The sequence below is a fragment of the Acipenser ruthenus genome, chromosome 2, assembly GCF_902713425.1.
Source record: "Acipenser ruthenus chromosome 2, fAciRut3.2 maternal haplotype, whole genome shotgun sequence".
In the NCBI taxonomy this organism is placed as follows: domain Eukaryota; kingdom Metazoa; phylum Chordata; class Actinopteri; order Acipenseriformes; family Acipenseridae; genus Acipenser; species Acipenser ruthenus.
Window position 1 is genome coordinate 111803822 of NC_081190.1, and position 22039 is coordinate 111825860.

Consider the following 22039-nt stretch of genomic DNA (forward strand, 5'->3'; position numbering starts at 1 on the left):
ACATGTGTTGTTGCTGGACGCCTATGCAAATGATTTAAAAATATGCCGACACATTTTTAGAAAGTGCACAGGTGGTGACATTCCCTTTTATATGAAGAGAACCGTGTCAGTTTTATTAATGTCTAAACAACATTTTAATAAGCTATTGCTTCCCAGAGGCAGAACATTCTCCTTCTTCATTCGAGTTTAGATTTTTTTTTTGTACATTTAGATTTTCAAGGTTTGAATTATATGCCAAATGACTCGGAATAAATTACAAAAATTGCAAAACAAAGCAAATGCTCAGATTCGGAGGTGTGCTGAAGATACTCACACTAGGCATAGTGCCTGCCCAGCTGCCAGTGACTTCGCAGTATGGTCCTGCTCACAGGCAGTGGACATTCCTCAAGAAAATTGTATTAAGAAACTGGAGAGTGAGGAAGTAGACATGCATGAAGGCAGTCATTGTAGCACGGACACGGAAAGCTTACAGATTGTTATGTGGCTGATTAATATCCTAATAAAATATGTTACATTAACACACACACACACAGAGTTAAATACAGCACTATTTATTTTTGTATTTGAATGCTTTTGGTAAGAAGTGGTTGTACAGTATGTGTTCATTTTTTTCATTTAAATTGCTGCTTAACAATATGACTATTAGGCTTATGCCAACATAATGGTAGTTTCTTTTAAGTAATACACACAATTTTAATTCTAAGTGACTAAACATGATGGGCACTATTATTTATCAATGTTATCGTCTTAGGGACCATTTCAATTAACTTTTTATCTAAAGCTAATCATTTTGGGAAATTGTTCATTAAATGAATAGTGAACTTGGAGCAGGATATAATTGGATTCAATTAATTGATCAGTGTGTTCACGGATTACAAATTAATCTTGCTCTACTTGTGTTGAAAAACATTATACTTTCATATAATTTAAAATCTTTAAATGTAATTGGATTTAGTTCTGTATCACACAATGTATTTGACAAATCAATTAGGTAAATTAATTAATTTCATGTTAAAAAAACAAAACATCTAATTATGGATATCACAATATGCCACTGGGTGCCAAATGGGAGGGGAGGGGGGGGGGGGGGGGTAGCTGAATTGACACAATTGTGGCGCATAGCCTATAAATACAGCAAATGCTTGGTAATTAGGTAATTCATTGAGATGTTTTAAAACAAGGTGCACCGCTGTTAAGATCAATTGTTTTAAACCCAAGGCTTAAAAGTGTATTTATTCTATTAATTGTACAAAGTGCAAGAGCAATAAACTCAACATTTAAATGTAAAAATGCAGCTGTGATTCACAATAACATATGTTTTTACAACGATTTCAGTCAGTTTCTACATATATTAATGATACTCTGACGGTCATAAAAAACGTACTGCACCATGCAACATTATAAAATCTATTACATTACATCATATAATATAAATATGCATAACCTCACCATTTTGTAAAGGGTTGCAAATGTTTTTTGTTTGTTTGCTGTAGTGCTAATGTTTTGCCTAAAGCCCTGGCATCATATCCAACTAGTTTATTGATTAGCAACAAAATGTCAACCTCAGCATGTTCTCATTGCTGTAAACACTGAATCAATGTAAGCATTGTACACTAATGTGTCACTATAACAGGCATATTAAACAATAGAGCAATCAGTTAAAGGGTTGCGTTCATAGTGAAAATATAGATCACTACTATTTTAGTGTAAAAAAGGAGTTATATTATACATGTATATGATTTCCTTTCATAATGTAGTTTTTTTCCCCCAACAGGAATCCTAGCATTCACCGAGTGTTTTAGAGCTGGTAGTCTGTAAATGTGAGATCTGTAATACTGGAAGAAGCAACTGGAAAGCATCCTGAATGTAGGTGGTGCTGTTTGATCCCTGCAAAAATAAAACAGGAAGCCTTTTATAACTGGTAAATAATAATAATAATATAATAATATCTTTATATAGCACCTTTCATAGTGGACCACCATCACAAAGCGCTTTACAGAAGTAGGCTGTGAACCGTGCATTATATGCAGGATGGAGCACAAGGAGGTTAAGTGACTTGCTCAGGGTCACACAGTGAGTCAGTCAGTGGCAGAGGTGGGATTTGAACCAGTGACCTTCTGGTTACAAGCCCTGGACTTCAACCACTGGACCACACTGCCTCCACTGCACTTGAAGATGAGATACATTAACTACTTGTAGTTACACTGTATTTACAATTTATCTCATACATACCTGCATGTATATAATAATGTACCGATAGTGTACAGTGTAGTGTAATGGACTTGTATTTTGTCCTTCTGCAGTACACATATAATTATTTATTTTATTGTGTTCATGCACTACATGAAAAGAAGTGTAATAGTAAAATAGAATCTCTGGAACTGGCTTCAATGACTGTTCTTGCTCCAGAATCTTGACTATTTTTCTATTATTTATTTAATGCGAACATCTCACAAATGCATTGTATTGTGTAAATACAATATGAAATCTTACCTCTAACAGCACACTGTTAATCCAGGGGTTTAGGACCTCTGCCTTTAGTTTGCTCTGTAAATATAAGTAAACACAATTTGGGTTGATAATCAATTGTAAAAACTAGTCATTTTGTAAGTGATTTTGAAAAGAATGACCTCATCAAAACATTATTAACTATTAGTATTAAATATTAAAATCCTGATTCATTAGAAGACATCATAATAGCCTGGAGATCCTGGTTTCATAAGCTCAGCTCATGATACGTGACCATGCAATTTACTTGACCTCGTTGTGTCTTAGGGCCCTATTCATACAAGTACTTGCCAACTGCGATAATAAAACGAATTTCATTTAAAACTAACGAAAGTCGTCCATATCGCTATTCATAAAATAGCAAACAAGCGACTGTCGCAAAGCACTTTATGACATCATCAGCATTATTAATGTTCCCTGGTTGCCGTCGGTAGCTGTTCCAAAAAGAAAAACTGAATCCGACAGTCGCCTTCTACCGAAACCCGAGTCTGCAGCTGCCAGCCACGGGCAGTTTGCAAAACCTGATTCCGATGCCCCTATCACATCTGCCAAAAATTCAGGACAAAGGACAGGACATTTTTAAATAAATACTTTGTATTTTCATTTTGTTTTGCAACGCTAGTAAACACATTTCCATAAGCACATAAGATTTCCATTTTAACTACAGGACCAAAAATAAATAAATAAATAAACAAAAAAGCACTGTAGGAGGAAACTTGAATAATACTGTAATTCTAGTACTACTACTAATAATAATAATAATAATAATAATAATAATAATAATAAATAATAATAATAATAACTTTAATGTTAATCTTACAAATTATTATTATTATTATTATTATACCCCGCTTAAAGCAGGGAATCAATCAGGGGTGAGTTTATGTTTATGAATCGGTGAAAGTTTCATGCCATATTGTACACTGTACACAAAATCGATCTTTTTGTGGAGCATGAACACTTATCCAGCCTAGCACTGAGGCTCAATCAGTGTTTTTTGCAATGCCAAGCAAACCCAAATTTCCCACCGACTGTATCAGCAGCACTGCTATACTGTATATTGTAACGCTGCATAAATATAAACAGGTTCACACAGGCAGTGTTCGTCCAAACTGTTTATTGTGAACACAGGTAAAAGAAATAAAAAGAAAAGGAACTCTGTCAGCCGCGGATCATGGCAAAGAAATAATAATAATAAAATAACTGTCTATTCTCAGTCTCTCACTTGCTCTCCGCTTCACAGCGCTGTTTGAAAATGATTATGCCAGAGAATATGTTCTTGTGTGTGTATATACTTATAATAAACATTTTCCTTCATATAAAGCTACAGATTTTTTTTTCAAAATAGGCAGTGTTAATCACAGGTATGTCAAACTGTATAACACAGCAAGTGTAGAAATAAAATATGCCCTTAGTTTATACGTGACTGTAGAAAGTGTTCAATAACTCCTAGTTATCGACAGCATTTTGCTGTCATTCACTCTTATGAATAGCAAGCTGACACTGACGAGGTGGTGCTGTTGAATGTGCATACTGTGGAGGTGGTGCTGTTGGATTTGCATGCTGTGGAGGTGGTGCTGTGGAGGTGGTGCTGTTGGACTTACATGCTGGATTCGCATGCTGTGGAGGTGGTGCTGTTGAATGTGCATGCTGTGGAGGTGGTGCTGTTGGATTTGCATGCTGTGGAGGTGGTGCTGTTGGATTTGCATGCTGTGGAGGTGGTGCTGTGGAGGTGGTGCTGTTGGACTTACATGCTGGATTCGCATGCTGTGGAGGTGGTGCTGTTGAATGTGCATGCTGTGGAGGTGGTGCTGTTGGATTTGCATGCTGTGGAGGTGGTGCTGTTGGATTCGCATGCTATGGAGGTGGTGCTGTTGGATTCGCATGCTGTGGAGGTGGTGCTGCTGGATTCGCATGCTGTGGAGGTGGTGCTGTTGGATTTGCATGCTGCGGAGGTGGTGCTGTTGGATTTGCATGCTGTGGAGGTGGTGCTGTTGGATTCGCATGCTGTGGAGGTGGTGCTGTTGGATTCGCATGCTGTGGAGGTGGTGCTGTTGGACTTGCATGCTGTGGAGGTGGTGCTGTTGGATTCGCATGCTGTGGAGGTGGTGCTGTTGAATGTGCATGCTGTGGAGGTGGTGCTGTTGGATTTGCATGCTGTGGAGGTGGTGCTGTTGGACTTGCATGCTGTGGAGGTGGTGCTGTTGGATTCGCATGCTGTGGAGGTGGTGCTGTTGGATTCGCATGCTGTGGAGGTGGTGCTGTGGAGGTGGTGCTGTGGAGGTGGTGCTGTTGGATTCGCATGCTGTGGAGGTGGGGCTGTTGGATTTGCATGCTGTGGAGGTGGGGCTGTGGAGGTGGTGCTGTTGGATTTGCATGCTGTGGAGGTGGTGCTGTTGGATTCGCATGCTGTGGAGGTGGTGCTGTTGGATTCGCATGCTGTGGAGGTGGTGCTGTGGAGGTGGTGCTGTTGGATTCGCATGCTGTGGAGGTGGTGCTGTTGGATTCGCATGCTGTGGAGGTGGTGCTGTTGGATTCGCATGCTGTGGAGGTGGTGCTGTTGGATTCGCATGCTGTGGAGGTGGTGCTGTTGGATTTGCATGCTGTGGAGGTGGTGCTGTTGGACTTACATGCTGGATTCGCATGCTGTGGAGGTGGTGCTGTTGGATGTCCATGCTGTGGAGGTGGTGCTGTGGGATTCGCATGCTGTGGAGGTGGTGCTGTTGGATTCGCATGCTGTGGAGGTGGTGCTGTGGGATTCGCATGCTGTGGAGGTGGTGCTGTTGGATTCGCATGCTGTGGAGGTGGGGCTGTTGGATTTGCATGCTGTGGAGGTGGGGCTGTGGAGGTGGTGCTGTTGGATTTGCATGCTGTGGAGGTGGTGCTGTTGGATTCGCATGCTGTGGAGGTGGTGCTGTTGGATGTCCATGCTGTGGAGGTGGTGCTGTGGGATTCGCATGCTGTGGAGGTGGTGCTGTTGGATTTGCATGCTGTGGAGGTGGTGCTGTTGGATTTGCATGCTGTGGAGGTGGTGCTGTTGGATTCGCATGCTGTGGAGGTGGGGCTGTTGGATTTGCATGCTGTGGAGGTGGGGCTGTGGAGGTGGTGCTGTTGGATTTGCATGCTGTGGAGGTGGTGCTGTTGGATTCGCATGCTGTGGAGGTGGTGCTGTTGGATTCGCATGCTGTGGAGGTGGTGCTGTTGGATTCGCATGCTGTGGAGGTGGTGCTGTGGGATTCGCATGCTGTGGAGGTGGTGCTGTGGGATTCGCATGCTGTGGAGGTGGTGCTGTGGGATTCGCATGCTGTGGAGGTGGTGCTGTTGGATTTGCATGCTGTGGAGGTGGGGCTGTTGGATTTGCATGCTGTGGAGGTGGTGCTGTGGAGGTGGTGCTGTTGGACTTGCATGCTGTGGAGGTGGGGCTGTTGGATGTCCATGCTGTGGAGGTGGTGCTGTTGGACTTGCATGCTGTGGAGGTGGGGCTGTTGGATGTGCATGCTGTGGAGGTGGTGCTGTTGGATTTGCACGCTGTGGAGGTGGGGCTGTTGGATTTGCATGCTGTGGAGGTGGTGCTGTGGAGGTGGTGCTGTTGGACTTGCATGCTGTGGAGGTGGGGCTGTTGGATGTCCATGCTGTGGAGGTGGTGCTGTTGGATTCGCATGCTGTGGAGGTGGTGCTGTTGGATTTGCATGCTGTGGAGGTGGTGCTGTTGGATTTGCATGCTGTGGAGGTGGTGCTGTTGGATTCGCATGCTGTGGAGGTGGTGCTGTTGGATGTGCATGCTGTGGAGGTGGTGCTGTTGGATTTGCATGCTGTGGAGGTGGTGCTGTGGAGGTGGTGCTGTTGGATTTGCATGCTGTGGAGGTGGTGCTGTTGAATGTGCATGCTGTGGAGGTGGTGCTGCTGGATTCGCATGCTGTGGAGGTGGTGCTGTTGGATTTGCATTCTGTGGAGGTGGTGCTGTTGGATGTCCATGCTGGGGAGGTGGGAAATGCCACAAGCTGCTCTGTGACCCGTATCTGCCAACAGTTACTCACATCAGAGTGTGACTCTGCAGCTGGCATACCAGGACTCCAGCATTCCCTAAGGATAATTACTCACCGCTTCAATGGGAGGCCAAGTTCTAGGTCTATTAACTCAGCACACCTCTGGAAACCCTCACAGTTCAAATCATAACGTACAACACACTCAACAAGCTTTGGTGTTGAGCAATGTGTAATATTCATCGATGTGTTCCAGAACAGGTTTCAGAAACAGTACACTGGAGCTGGACTCCATTTTAATAAGATTGAAAGCAAAATTCTAAATGTAAATGTGTGTTTTTTAATTTTCTAATACAGATAAATATGATTACAATTCAATATTGCAGTCATAGCACAGATCCTTACCCCTGCTGTAGTCAAAGTTTCAGAAAACTTCTTAGAAAGCGAAGATACCTCCTTGCACATAGCACCCGTTAGCCTGATGAGATACATACATTAATTAGTATTTGGGAGAAAGCTTTTACAGTTTAAAAAGGCAGCATTAATGATGTATAGACAGTGAAGGTTGTCAATTCTCTGGTGCGGCGGTAAAAACAATGAACACTTTTCTTTAGAGCACACTGCATTCAGAATCGGGAGTCCTCCTCTTCCTTTGCTGTGTATGTGACATGGTCCTTTAAGCAAAGTCAGCCAAGGGACAAAGGAACACACTGAAAACTCTCACAAGTCTATCATACATATTGCTGCATGCCATGCATGGGCAGTACTGAGGTACATCTATATTTTAGTGCCAGTAGCTAAAATGAAAAGACAGTGTAGGTAATTTATGATAAACAGTTTTCACTGTTCACATATCTTGGGTCATTTTACAATGAAACACAAACAGCATGAGTTGAACTAAAAAAAAAAAGCTTTACATTTCACTTCCCCATCTCCCTATGTAATATTATAAATAAATATTATAAATATTCCAGCGAATGAGCATGCTGTCGCTACTGGACCTATTTCAGAATGACTGCTCTATTGTATACATGTTTACGGTGCTAGGTTGTTCATGAATAACATTGTTGTATCAGCAACACAGGCCCCTCTTACCTGGTTAGGATTCTGGTCTGGTCCAGAGCTAGCTTCTCTTCATCCTGTCCATGAAGAATCAGCTCTGCCACTTTGTGAAGCTGTTCAATACTACGAGCTGTCACCTCTGCTAGGCTTTCAACTGATGACATGTAGATATCCTGCAGTGTATACAAAACACTGCTGTTCTTACACTCTAAAGATCTGTTCAGCCTCTTGTGAGTTGCTGTTTAGCTGTTCAATGATTTCGACTGCCGCTTGAGCCTTTCAGTCTTTCAAAAACTGACAAATTCAAAAAAGCGAAAATCTGCAGCATGAATACAAACCACACTCTAACATATCAAGCATTAGCTAAGCCACATAACAAATAGAAAATGAGCTGTTACCATATTCAACAATATCGAATGGGTCAAAGGACAGGGTGGGTTTTAATTACATACAGAAACACTATATTCAATTATATATTCAATTCAATTATATTTTAGTCATAAATGTAACAGTTTGAGGTCTTAGCTTGGTTTGGCAATGCTTCGTGCTAGAGAATTCAACCTCTATTATAAAGGAGTCATTTACCAATTCAACCTTTAAAGACCTCCTTACCTCAACAGATTTTGAATGATCTTCCTCTTCTTCACATGGTTCCTCATGTTTTTCGCTGCCTAGTTCTTCATTTTCCTCTTTAGGTTTTTCCTCACTTTCCACTGCTAAAAGATCCACTTTGTTTACCCAGTCATGGGCCCTTTTCCTTGCCTGGACATAAAACAATTTAACAATGGCGTTGTTATAGCCTTGCCCTTCTAATGTTTATAAATGCCTGGAGTTTTAGAGATTCAGAAGAGACGTGATGCTTAACAATACTCTGTGATGAACTACTAAAGTGCTTTCGTTTCAGAAATGTTTTTAAAATGTACATTTTGGAATAATCAGTTGATGCTAAGCTGGTTACTGGTGTCAAGTGCACATCTGAAATGCCAAGTCATTAATGCAAACGACAAAGGAATTCAACACAGGAAACCCTTCATATATTTGCTTTATAACCCTAATAGTTTGTGCCTGCTTATTTTTATTTCTGAGAAAATAAAACACAGTATATTATAAAGAATCCTAAATTATGTTAACGACTTTGCTAAATAGTTTAAAATGCATTTTTTAAATATAACAACCCTGCTGACAATCACATATTTTCACAACCTGTATGCTTATAAAAAAAACAAAAGGAATAGTTTAACGATATGCTCTGATGCAAGGATCAGTACAGATGTTGAAATATTGTACCTTGCTGAGCTTGTCAGGGGTGGCAGCAACATGCAGTTCAAAAAGTAGCTCTGTTAGTATGCTCACAAACTCTTCTCCCTCAGAAACTGGAAATACAGGAAACAGCAGTTTTCAGTACTGGGAAGTATGTTATAGTTTACAACATTATTCTGAAAAAAAAATCAATTATTTAATCTTGTATTATTACCATAATTAATGGCTATGAATTGTTCTGTCTGTACAATGCACAAACAGTAGACCAATAGATCTCTTAATACTAATGCAATGTCCTTTTATCACCACAGTTCCACCTATTGCCCCCTTTACATCCACAAACCTGACACCCTATGACCTCCCCTACCTGCAAGAAAGCCAAGGCCAATGCAACTCTCCCTGTGGGACCCCCAGCCAAGACAGCCTGCAGACTACTTGGCTTTGCCCTTACCATAACTGCATATGCTTTACATCACCTTTTTCATCTTCATCTTCATCTTCTTTTCCAAAATCCTTCTCCAGGAAGATTTCTTTAATTGCAATCAGATCCCTTTTCAAAGTTTCCAATTCTTCTCCTTCTAATGACATTAAGGCTGACTGAACCTGGACATAAAAAAACAAAGAAATACTAGTCCTATAGTTCAGTCAGGCTCAAATATTAACTATAACATCCAATTATGTTAGGATAATCTTTCATTCTATATGTGGATGTTGCACATAAGTTAGTAAGTTAATTAAATCTAACACACACAATCAGTCAACAGCAACTGATCATGGATGCATGTGTTTGAAGTGGAGGAGGTGATTCCAACTGAAAACACATCTTCTAAAATAGAAACCACGTATCATGACTAATACAATACTAAAGCCTCTTTGGTTACAGTCTGTACACTGTGTAGTACTTGCCTTGGATTCACTTTCATTGGAGAGAATCTCCAGAGCCTCCAGATGAGATAGTCCCTGGTAATCATCAAAGAGTATTCCATAGTGTGCTGTCCTCTCCATTACAACTTGATTGCCAATCCTCTCCTTCTCCTTATCTTTAGCTTCCCTTAACATCTAGGGAAATATTCACACCACAGACACATGATAAATGCCCCACACAAATACAAAACTAAACTAAAAACTGCTATATATACAACTATTAAAATGGCTTGTAAACATTGGGCATTTGGAGATTTAGTAACATGAAAATCTACAATCTTTAAAATGAAAACCCTGGATCCTAAATCTTAAAATAAGCATAATTTCCTTAAATTTCACTTTGTGTTTGTTGTGGAAGATGTAAGTACCATACAGGCATTTCAGTAGAACAATATATTACACTGGCATTGGGCTACCTGAAAATGTATATTACCTGTGACAAAGTTACAGTTCTCCGCATCAGTATTTTGGTCTTCTTGAAGCCAGGGTCACTCTCTGCAAGGACGTTCATTGTCTTTTTACCAATAAATTCCAGTGCATCCAGACCACCAGTAATCACAGACTTACCCTACAAGAAACAATATGGAATAACAACACTAAATATTGAACCTAAACAGCAAGCTTCTGAATCGCGTCCTGCAAAGCGCAAGGTTAAAGGTCCTGTGTACTGTCGCGTGTGAAGCTGTTGTGGTGGGTTTTTAACCCTTGCATGTTTTCATGATTTTGTGTTTCCCCAACTTGCAACTGCACTCAAAATCACTGCATCATAACCCTATTTCCTACTGTACAACTACCCCGCAGCGAGCCAGCCTGGTTGTGTTTCCATTACTGAGCCCGAGCTGTGCAACGGGTGTCACAGGTATTCATGCGGTATTACGAGGCGCTGTGTTTGAGTTAAGAATGGCACATCCAGAGGTTATCCTTGTTTGTTTTTCTGCGTTTCCGTTCTTCAGATATTACTGAATACAACTGAATTGCAACGATGGGTTGATTACGCAGAGGAGAAGAATGCTTCTCGGGGAAAGCAGTAATTTGGATCTGACGTCATATGGTGGTGTTCGTCATCCACAAGTGTCCAGACTGAATCATTAGCCCTGGCCCTGCTCGGCTCTGAGCCACATTCACATGTTTGGTTTGGTTCTCGCTCGGCTTGACAAATAGCCAGTGCAAAACCACCCGTACCTTTAAGACCATTAGGCAATTAGTTAAGATGTTCAAAGTTTTTTCACTTTGAATATATATGGTAATATAACTAATTACTCCTTGTTCTATCAGGATGTTGAAGAGCTGCTGTGGATTCTTACTGTGGGGCCTTTTTCTTGTTAAAGCTAATTGTATTTTGTGTTTGCATTTTAATTAGGACAAGATCACAGTCTGATAATATAATTGCTAGCAATACATCTTGGGGGGGGGGATTTTAAATTTGTAACAACACATGGTTTTCCATTTTGAAAAGCCAATTAAATAAATAAAAAAAACTAATGATTATATATATATAATCATTAAAATTCTTGATTTTCCAATCATTGACTACGCCCTCTGCGAGATATAAGTCTAGCGCCACCCCCAGAACTTGCAGTCAGCAAAAAAATAAATAAAAACGGGTTCAAAATCTTTGTAAATATCCAATGGAATGCACCAAAAGAAACGAAGCCTAGAGCCTACAAATGTACTTCTCTTGCCTTCAGTGATGCAAAGCCATTGATGGCATGGTCATAGTTCAGAGAGTTGGCCAATACAAATTCAATGGATATAATGACTAGGTTAGACAAGCGTCCAATTCCAGCTTTCTGAAACTATGTTGGATTGTTAGTGAACTTGCAAATAAATTACCTACCTGCTTGAAAAATCACACTGTTAATTGGATGGGAAAATGTCTATTTGCATGTAAGGAATTATATTATGTAAAGATTGGAAGTTTTAGGTTACAAATAATCAATATAATAATTACAATTAATAGTAGAAAACGCTGAACTGGAAAATGCTGCCAGTCTCTCTGTTAGGTAGATTTTCTCTGGAAGGTTCCCAGCCCAGAATAAAGAAAAGGAGACTCTCACTCTCTAAACTAGGAGGGCTATCCTTGTCTGTTCTTGAGAAATATTATTTGACTGCAAGGCTATCGGTGCAACACTGGATTTTCAAAAATGTTAATGCTGGATGTGCCCACATGAAACCATTTGGAAAACAATCTGACTATACAGTCCTAACTGGTCCCATTTTTTTTAAAACAACTATTTTACATACACTAAATGTCTGGTTTAAAAATGTTTAGGATTAGACAATGGTATGTAACACAATTTTTGTTCCTGGGTAGTAAGTGTTATTTCCTAATTGCTTATGCCTCAAAAGTATAGAAAATGGCTATTATTCCCCACAAACTTTGCTTTTGTGACCAGGACAGTGATATTTTGAAATTTACCTATTTCCAATGAGAAAACGGGCGAATTTGTGTCTTTTCGTTCACATAAAGTCAGAAAAAAACAACATATGAATCCAAATTAACATGTATTTATACTAAAGTAATACAAAAATGACTACAAAAGATTTAGAAGTGAGTAGTTTTTTGAGATTTACGATTATACTGTAAATCACTTTCACAAATCAGCCCCCAAATGTAGTCTCCCATCATGTTCTCGTTATACTGTCCTTGGTAGCGGTGTTCAAAGTCCAGTATATCCTGGTGGAAGCGCTCGCCTTGCTCCTCCGAGTACGCTCCCATGTTCTCCTTGAATTTATCAAGATGAGCATCAAGGATATGGACTTTGAGGGACATCCTACAGCCCATTGTGCCGTAGTTCTTCACCAGAGTCTCAACCAGCTCCACATAGTTTTCGGCCTTGTGATTGCCCAGGAAGCCCCGAACCACTGCGACAAAGCTGTTCCAAGCCGCTTTCTCCTTACTAGTGAGCTTCTTGGGGAATTCATTGCACTCCAGGATCTTCTTTATCTGTGGTCCGACGAAGACACCGGCTTTGACCTTTGCCTCAGACAGCTTAGGGAAGAAGTCTTGAAGGTACTTGAAGGCTGCCGACTCCTTATCTAGAGCTCTGACAAATTGTTTCATAAGGCCCAATTTGATGTGCAGTGGTGGCATCAGCACCTTCCGGGGGTCCACCAGTGGCTCCCACTTGACGTTGTTCCTCCCCACAGAGAACTCGGTCCGCTGTGGCCAGTCCCGCCTGTGGTAGTGCGCCTTGGTGTCCCTGCTGTCCCAAAGGCAAAGATAGCAGGGAAACTTGGTAAAACCGCCTTGGAGACCCATCAGGAATGCCACCATTGCAGCCTCTTGATGCCATCTCAGAAAAATGCAGATATGTATCCACTTAGGCAGCTGGAACTAAACTGAACTGGTGGGCTTAAGGCCCCTATATTTATACTACTATTTATATTACTGGAAAGTTCTAGAAAGTTCTAGAAGTTACTCCAAGTTTACTCAGCACTGAATCTATCTGGAATGTTCTGGAAAATAGGTAAATTTCAAAATATCACTGTCCTGGTCACAAAAGCAAAGTTTGTGGGGAATAATAGCCATTTTCTATACTTTTGAGGCATAAGCAATTAGGAAATAACACTTACTACCCAGGAACAAAAAAAAATAAAAAATTTGTTACACGGTGTTATTTAAAACTGGAGGATATTCCGCCCACAAAATAGAAAAACCTGGTATCAACACTGCAGGACATCTCTCAAAATGACACACTATCCTTTGACACAGCACAGTCAATCACAATACAATATAGCAAAGGAACTCTTTCAAATAAGACAAGTCTTCAAAATGACCACAATATAGCATACACACTAATAGCATGCACCCAATCGAATAAATATGAATCCTAAGCCATAAAAAAAGACCATGAAACTGCAGGGCGCAAATAAAAACGAAAGCATACATAAACTGACAATATTAGCCGTACACTTGTGCCCTTTTTTACATACAATATAGTATCCCAAAGCTCTTACAATAAAACATATAAAGACCATACAGACATCACAGATCACAGAAATAAGAAACAAACAATAAAATGCATACAATTAAAAAAAGACATTAAAATCAGACAAAATAGCAGGTCACACATAAAAAATGAACACGACAAAATGTGTGCAATTAAATAAAGAACGGAAGGGTTTATATTATAGCCTAATGAAAACAGGTGTGTTGTGTATTTGTAAACAATTTTCACTTTGTATTATAAGCTTTCACAATTATTTTCAGCAAATCGAGAGATCTTGCTAGGAACGCAGGATCGATGAGGAAGTGTTGTGTGCTGTTGTTTAGTTTGTCAGTTTTGGAAGGAAAACAAAACAAGGTCAGTTATTGTACTAATTTTACTGAGTTTATTTTAGAAATGTCAAAACTGAATCAACACGTTATGTGATAAAATTCTTTAAAAAAAATGAAAATGTTATCGCCCTTTAAAAACCAGTTGCCACATCAAATTCAGTTCCTGATGCCGCTTGTCAATTTCAATTTCAATTTCACAGTGCAAGGAAAACATGCGTCGGGAGCATTAAACATTAAAAGCATTGGTGAGAAATAAAATAGGCTACTATCAAGATAACGTACAATGAAGCTGGAGTGTGAGAAATGGCATTTCACCCCCCGAGTCTAACACTGGTCATAATTCTTTTTTCTGGTATGTGATTGCATTTTTCAAACAATAGTGCAAAACAACTACTTGGCGATACGCTGCAGCCGTGCAACTCAGGCCCCCAAATGTTTTATTGTTTTGCTATGCGGCTTCCGGAAAATCGCATGAGCGAAAATGCGGCTGTGCACAGGGGTCAGTTTTCAGATTTATAGTGAAAGGTGTAGCCCGTTATCAGAAAAAAATATTTAGGGTCGGTCGGGTAACTCGAATCACACATTTTTTTTTATTTGGCCTTATTATTCATCAGCCAATCGACGCCCCCTCAGGTCGGCAGCTGACATGAGGGGGGACGCTCATTGGCTGACGAATAATAAAGCGCTTTCATTTCTTTCGTCATGTTATTTTTGTTTTGAATCGTTATTGCACAAATTTGTTTTACTTTGTCAGCCATTCACCGCCCCCCTCAGGAAACTTTTTTCTTTTTTCTCTCTGACTGAGCTACATGTGCAGCACTTACTGTATTTTGAACTGCATTTGTAATGGTTGACAACATTCCACGTGACCCAGTTGAAGGTTTTGAGGGAGGAGATTCAGTTAGAACCAGGTCTTCTGGAACATCTACAAAAGCAAAAATAGAAATACAGTAAAGCTGTCTTCAGCTAAACCAAGTGCAATCTAGCTCTTCTCTACCTTGAACTGTCCAGTCCATTTGTAGAGCAGTTAATTCACTGTACTGTAAACAAGAGACTGTAATCACAGTGTTCTGAAGTCATACACAGGAACAGGAATATTTAAATTACAGCAGTGGACTGTACATGCATTAATACAGGCCCAGTCAATCTGAGACAACAAAAATTACTATAATCTGTACCAGCTCAAGGCACTTCAGTTCTTCAGACAGACGCGAGCCATTCATTTCTGGCAAACTCTTATTTATCTACTTTTGACTACCCCTCAAGTTAAATGAATATACTGTTTACCTGGTGTTGCCCCTTCATTACTTCCAGAGTGCTTGCTCTCCTCAGAAGCTGAAGAGCTGCTGTGGATTGTAAGTGTGGCTGCCTTTTCTTTAACTGCTGTTATTCCTTGACCTGAATCAAGAAATGAAACTGAAATAAACATACACAGAGTAGGAAGGTGCAGATACACAGAGTAGGAAGATGAAATGAAATCTAAGTTTATCTAAATGAGTTCACAAGTAATTAAATTCACTACGTAGTTATACAGTGAACCAAGCAATATGTGGATTCATTAGGTACTTGGTCACTTAGTATTATTTAAATTCATCATCTTAACACTAGATTAAGCAACACAATTAAGGGCTAGCAAAATGAATTATCTACATCTGTATCCATGTAAATGAAGCTCTAGATAGATTAATGAAGATTAATGAAAACTCTCCTCTGGTAATTAAAAATGCTGCTATAATTCTTACACAGCATGTAATTAGAAGCTATAAAGTCATTGAAAATGGGCTGGGACCCCAGATCCAGAACTGTCCTGCCCCTATGATTTCAACCCTTTAATCTTTACTATGAGAAGATGATAATAATAAGGTTTCCTTATATCTTTGAACATATTGCATGCTGACTGTTGTGATGAATTTATTACATGTCTTTGATCATGCTTATGCTTTTTCACACTGGAAAAGACCACCTACCCCTGTTCTGTATTTCCCTGATAAATCTAAATATAGCACACAGCTCCCTGCCAACTACACTGTACAAAGCATAATCTATATACAACTAAGAGCGTGTTGAGAAAAGGCAACAACTCTCTCTCCTTGGTTTCTTTCTTTTACAATACTGTAAAAAAAGGAATAAAGAGAACGCTGCTAAGAATTTAGAGAAATCAGAAAAACTTACCAACAGTGGATGTTGCCGTTGTCAAAAGGGACTTTCCCCATGATCCCCAGCCACCCCATCTTCTTCCCTCTGTGGATGCAGCTGACTCCTACATTGAAGATACATTGAAATCCACAATCATATAGAATAATGCCATTCTAGGCTCCTCGCCAACGATGGTAATAGGAAAGACTGCCTTTTAACAAGGTATTACTTCAAGAACAAAACATTTGCTGCTTTATTTCAAATACTGTGCTCATAAAATACAGGAAAAGTGCTGGTCCAGTATGAAAGACTAGCATAATTAGAAGTAGAATTCCCCTTATTCAAAGGATGGGTATAGCACATATCAGTACTCTGTTACAGCTCACTTCAGATGGAGGTTTTATAAACAAAACCAACACTACATTTAAAATCAATTCTTTTTTTTTTTATTCATCCCAGGTTTGCCGGTGGAAGCGATCACAATTATGAAAAACCTCTACATAGAAAATAATAACTGGGCTGCTGTGAATTACAAGATTATAATTGCATCAAGGGGTTCTGGGGACATCATAAACCACAAGAGCAAAGCTCAATGATGAATTCACCAGAACCCCAAAATACAATTATACTCTAAAGTAATTCACTTCAGCCCTATTTGTTATTTTGTTTGAATTGTTTTTTTAAATATAAGGATTCCACGACTTTTGTTAAACGGATTCATTTTTAAATTTTATAAACACACTAAAACATCTTGCTCTTGGGCGTTTCAGTGGTGGGGTGGTTAAAGGTGTGTACTTGAATGAGTCTCTCGCGTCTAGTGTGGGAATTTCACAGAAGCTGACATTTTCAGTGATTGGAATTTTTAAAAAATAAAAATGACAGTCACTCAGAGACAGAGAATTCAAAAACAAACAAGTGGGAAAGTCATAATTAGGCGACGTGTCATCACATCTTTTTGACATTATATCGCTTAATTATGACTTTTTTTTGTATGGGGTGAGATGCCATTCTAATACTTTAGTGCATATGTTATAGTACTGTTAGGTATGGCATTCTGCAATTGTAATATCTTAGATTAACCATGAGGTGGGGAATGACCAGAACTTTTTTTAAAAATAGTTATTTATTACAGTAAATGGTATTTTGTATAGAGACGATTTTACATGAACAAAATATTAAGCTTAAACTAAACATAAACATAGAAATAATTATAAGAGACAAAGGAGGAAATTCGGAAAGCGTTTTCCTACAGCTCTGGCCAAAGGTTTTGCATCGCCTAGAATTTTAGGAGTGAGACATAATTTTAAAACAAAACCCATATCAACATAATTTATATATTTTATTTAGCATCATGTAATCACAGAAACTGCAAAATGATATCGCAAAAGTCTACCGGAAACCATAATAGTAGTACAGTATTTGATGTTAGATTTCAAAATGTCAAATTTTTTCATTTTTCTCAGTTTTATGGAAAACTACAAAGCGGTATCAAATTCATTATGTTAACGTGACATTGTTCAGCCGGTTTCATTTGATTTTCCGAAGCAAAAATAGTTAATGCTAAACTTTTGGCCACAGCTGCATATTGCCCCCATATGTGTGACTTTTGTAACTTTGCCAGCTGAGGTTCGACTGCCTTTTCCCACCAAAGAAGAATGTTCTCTATGAGAAGAACAGCAGTTTATAAATATATAAAAGGAGAGACTGTAACGTGCCTGAGCACCCTGTGTGTCCAGTGCTGTTTCAGCTGCTGGATCTGCTTCCAGACTCACTGACTCGGTGCACTCAGTCATCTGACTCCCCGACATGCCCTTCTCTGCGGGGGCTGTGCTTTCAACGGGTCCCTCTGGCTGGACAGAGCATTCCTCAGCCTGGCGCCCACCACCCTCACTGGATGGCACATGCTTGTCTCCCGTTTCTAAGGGTTCATTTGTTGCCTCAGAGGCCTCATAATGTAGCTCTGTTTCTTTCACAAATGATGTGTCACTACCAATGGGGCCTGACAACTGAAATTCAGTAGAAACGCTTTCCATTGTGTCACCCTGTGACATTTTGATTCATTCCTGTCAATAGAAAAATAAATACTCCATTAAAAACGTAAATTTGCTGAGGAGTCAGCCCTCTTTACAGTAACACCATTTTAAAACTGTGAATAATAAGACACTGCATACTGAGGAAATTCTACCAAGCAGTACCATTCAATCCTATACATGTAGTCAGACAACAGTATCTGGTCACAGATTCGTGATGCAGTAAGAAAACTAAGCTAAAGGGTGACATCTTGTGGCGTTGAATCTGGAAGCCAGCGATATGTGTTTCAATTTTTTATACTGCAAAGTAAACGATTTACAATTTACATTTCCATGTCGGTTTCTAAAAGACAACCCCTCCAAAAAATATAGTAAATACAATTTTAAAAAAAAACAAAACAAAAAACTGTTTACTCGATTCTGAGCATGCACACACAACTTATATAGTGGAATGCACTTTAATGTTTAAAGCAGAACTCCAGGTTATATATATATATATATATATATATATATATATATATATATATATATATATATTGCACACATAACCATGAAGGATATTAACAGGATTGAACTTATTTAGCGATATACATATGCGCATAGAAAAAAAACACTGAAAAATAAAATAAATATATGCAAGATTTATAACAGATCCGTTCAACTGTGCAATACATTTCAATATTTGGTATTACATTTATGTGACGTTGTTAACAATATATAGAAAACTTACTTTAATAGTTTTGATATAACAGTATCTATAAAGTACCTCACCAGTTCTGTAGACAGCCGGGTTTGTCTACTTTCTCCCTCCTGCCTCTCCGCCACGTCGGCAGGCAGCACGATGTTATTGACAGTGACGTCATTTGAACTCTGCACTTGCCTTTGTTCTTCCGAGTCTGACGTTACAAATTACAATATAACTGGGCGGAGATTCGGAATTCCATATTGCGTAGGCAAGTTAGCAGTCCGGAGTCTTTCATCACCACCGTCTTTGTATTAACGGTAATATAACTATATTTGCTATAGGCTAATGTTATATACATGCCGTAAAAGAGGAACAAGATTCTTACTTCTGATAACTTACTGACAAAATTTGATACAGATGTGGCGATACCCTAGATTTAACATAAAGTTGAATCCTCTATATGGACTTACAGTACTTTTTCTCCACCCTTTATATGACTATGCTCATAGAATTTGGGGTGTGGTTCCTTGACTACTGGACCAGGATCATAAAATGTTAATGTGAAAAAATGAATAAGAAAAAAGGGCATTATTTTCAAAGCGTTTTCAAAACTTTTTTGCAATGACAAGTATGTTGAAAATACACCCTTGGTTTTGGTGTTCAAATAAAGAACAACGCGGACTCTGGACTAGAGGGAGTTCACAGTTAAACTATGCTGAGCAGAAAACTTTTTCCATTCCAAAAGGCTGACTTTCTGCATCAAACGAGGAGGCTTGAAATGGCTCCCAAACTACTGTACAGCAAATTGAAGAAAACCCATAAAAAGGGTGTAATTAACTCTTGTGATGTATAAACTCAGTCAGGGTGTAGCTCTGTGCTTCTATTAGAAATAGGTAGGGCTTGACAGTACTTGTACAAAGTATTAAATCACATCACTAGAGTCTATTATTGGTACAACCAGGGGGAGTAATGTTTGATACAAAGTTTTCTAAAGTTATTTCTCCATTATGGAAATAATAACATGTTTTGTTGATTTGCTTTTGCAATATCCTGACTGTCTCTCCCAGGGGATTATTTACAATATTTTACTATGTTTTGGATGCTGTGGGAATGCAATACGATACTGACTGTGTCATTTCAGTAGCATCACAGCTGTAGAATGCTTGCTAAAACAAGTCACAGTAAATACAATAACAATAACAAAAATATAGCAAAAGTATTGTAGCGTTCTGCGCAGGCAGGCAGGGAAGAAGGGAGACAACATGCTGAAATCAGTTCCAAATCTTTTATTTCAGGACGCTAATCTCTAGCACCCACTCAGAGACCACTGCTCTGACTGCCTCACTGCTTTCTGGAACACACCCAAATCAGGACAGCAACAACAACACATAATTGGAGGCGCAGCGCCCTTTTATAACATAACTCCGCCCCTTTATGTTAATCGGGTGCCGGAGCTTTAAACACATCCCATTGGTCCTCAGCTGCACACCAGGACCAATGGGCACAGACAAACAACAGCCAATTACAGGGGAGACACAGACAACACCACACACACAGGTTACATTTACACAGACACAGCGACAGGGTTATACAAGCACAGAGCGGGAAGGGAACACAATACAGTGGGAATTACAGTACGCATACACAGTGGGAACACAGTACAAAACATAATTGCACGGATCGCTACATTGACCCCACCTCTTTTTGACCCCAAAAAGTTCAACAGGGCGCAATGCCCAAGAGTCCAGCTCCACAGAGATCTGGCACAGGTTTTCCTTGCTGCGGCTGACGAGCGATGCAATAAACTTCCATGCTTCCAAACAACCCTTTACCCCTCCAAGTGACTGTAGCACAAGATGCTTTGAACCAGCATGGTTAGATTGCCCAACTGGGCTGGGCAGCGGAGGACACAAAGTCCTGCTTCTCACCTTGGGGGGAGTCTCTTTCAGGTCCAGAACTGGGGGAGAAGGCTGGTACAGTTTGTGTCCCAGGGGGTTGAAGGAAGTCTCGCTGTGGACTCCAGCCCGTGATATGGGACGAGGCGGTCACGGTGGAGCACAGCCTTTCGATTCCGAATGCAAAGCTGCACCAGGTAGACCACCTCGTCCACTCGCTGCAGTACGGTACATGGTCCCACCCAGGGAGCATCCAGTTTCTTTCCTTCTTCCGGCGAGGGCTGTAAACCCATACCAACTCCCCCTGCTGAAAGTGGCATCCTCTCTCCTGCAGGTCATAGTTTCGCCGCTGTCGGATCCCAGCGGCCTGAAGCTGGTCCCTGGCAAAGGCATGAGCGCTATCCAGGTGGTCTTGCAAGCACTGGGCGTACTCCATTTCCGGCGGCTCCTTTTTCCCTGGTGGCTGCCCATGCGGGATCACCGCTGGCATCTGCAGCTCCTGCCCCATCATTAGCAGGGCAGGGGTGCAGCGAGTGGACTCCTGCACGGCAGTGCGGCAAGCCAGCAGGATTAGTGGCAAGTGGAGGTCCCAGTCCCGTTGGTGCTCACTGGTGGCGATGGCCAGTTGGGTGCCGAGCGTGCAGTTAAAAAGCTCAACTAAACTATTGCTTTGGGGGTGAAGGGGGGTGGTGCGGGTCTTGCTAATCCCCCAGTCGTTTGCAGACATCGCCAAACGCCTTGCTTTCAAAAACCACCCTTGATCTGACTGGACCTCCTAGGGAACCCCGAACCGTGAGAAGAATCCGTCAATGAGCGCATCCGCCATCATCTGTGTCTCCTGGTTTGGCAGCACGTAGGTGAAGTGGTCTACCACTGCCAAAACGAACTGGTTCCCACTCTCGGAGGTGGGGAAAGGGCCCATAATGTCAATGGCCACCCTCTCCATTGGATCCCTGACCAGGTACTGCTGCAGGGGTGAACGTGACTGTTCGCTGGGGCCTTTCTTGGTGGCACAGTCATTGCACCATTGGCAGTGGGTCTCCACGTCATGGTGGCAGCATCCCCAGTAGTACCAGTCGCGGAGGTGCACCAGCGTCTTGGAGATGCCGAAATGCCCTACGTACGGCGCGCCTGAGCGAGGCAGGCACCACTAGTTGCAGACGAGGCTCTCTGGTGGACAGAACTTGCCATCGGCAGTGCAGGACACCCTCTTGAAGCTCCAAGGCGGCCCATTGTGACCACAATGCTTTTACCATCTGCGAGAGCGAGGCTAC

The 22039-nt window shown here is 40.6% G+C and overlaps 1 protein-coding gene across 3 annotated transcripts; it reads right to left on the bottom strand.

Moving 5' to 3' along the window:
• Positions 1-535: 535 nt before the first annotated feature.
• On the bottom strand, positions 536-19051 carry LOC117408390 (protein NOXP20-like). Of its 3 annotated transcripts, none has more exons than XM_034013340.3 (14): positions 18957-19051; positions 17871-18218; positions 16192-16279; positions 15307-15417; positions 14844-14944; positions 10171-10305; positions 9720-9872; positions 9290-9416; positions 8841-8926; positions 8166-8315; positions 7587-7726; positions 6897-6969; positions 2494-2547; positions 536-1887 (listed from the first exon to the last, which is right to left on the bottom strand). In XM_034013340.3, the coding sequence occupies exons 2-14, from the start codon at positions 18204-18206 to the stop codon at positions 1780-1782; spliced, it is 1662 nt and encodes a 553-aa protein (XP_033869231.3). In that variant the 5' UTR covers positions 18207-18218; positions 18957-19051; the 3' UTR covers positions 536-1779. The 3 variants fall into 3 exon arrangements, with proteins under 3 accessions (XP_033869231.3, XP_033869230.3, XP_033869233.3); XM_034013339.3 differs by having other exon boundaries at positions 18916-19051; XM_034013342.3 differs by having other exon boundaries at positions 18952-19047.
• Between the last annotated feature and the right edge of the window lie 2988 nt (positions 19052-22039).

Excerpts from the sequence above, each read along its gene's own strand:
- LOC117408390 (XM_034013340.3), bottom strand. The coding sequence starts at position 18,206 with ATGTCACAGGGTGACACAATGGAAAGCGTTTCTACTGAATTTCAGTTG. Across the intron at positions 10,306-14,843 it reads CAAATGCAGTTCAAAATACA|GGTAAGTCTGTGATTACTGG; the intron begins GTAAGTGCTGCA and ends TGTTTCTTGTAG. Across the intron at positions 6,970-7,586 it reads CAGACCAGAATCCTAACCAG|GCTAACGGGTGCTATGTGCA; the intron begins GTAAGAGGGGCC and ends GTATCTCATCAG.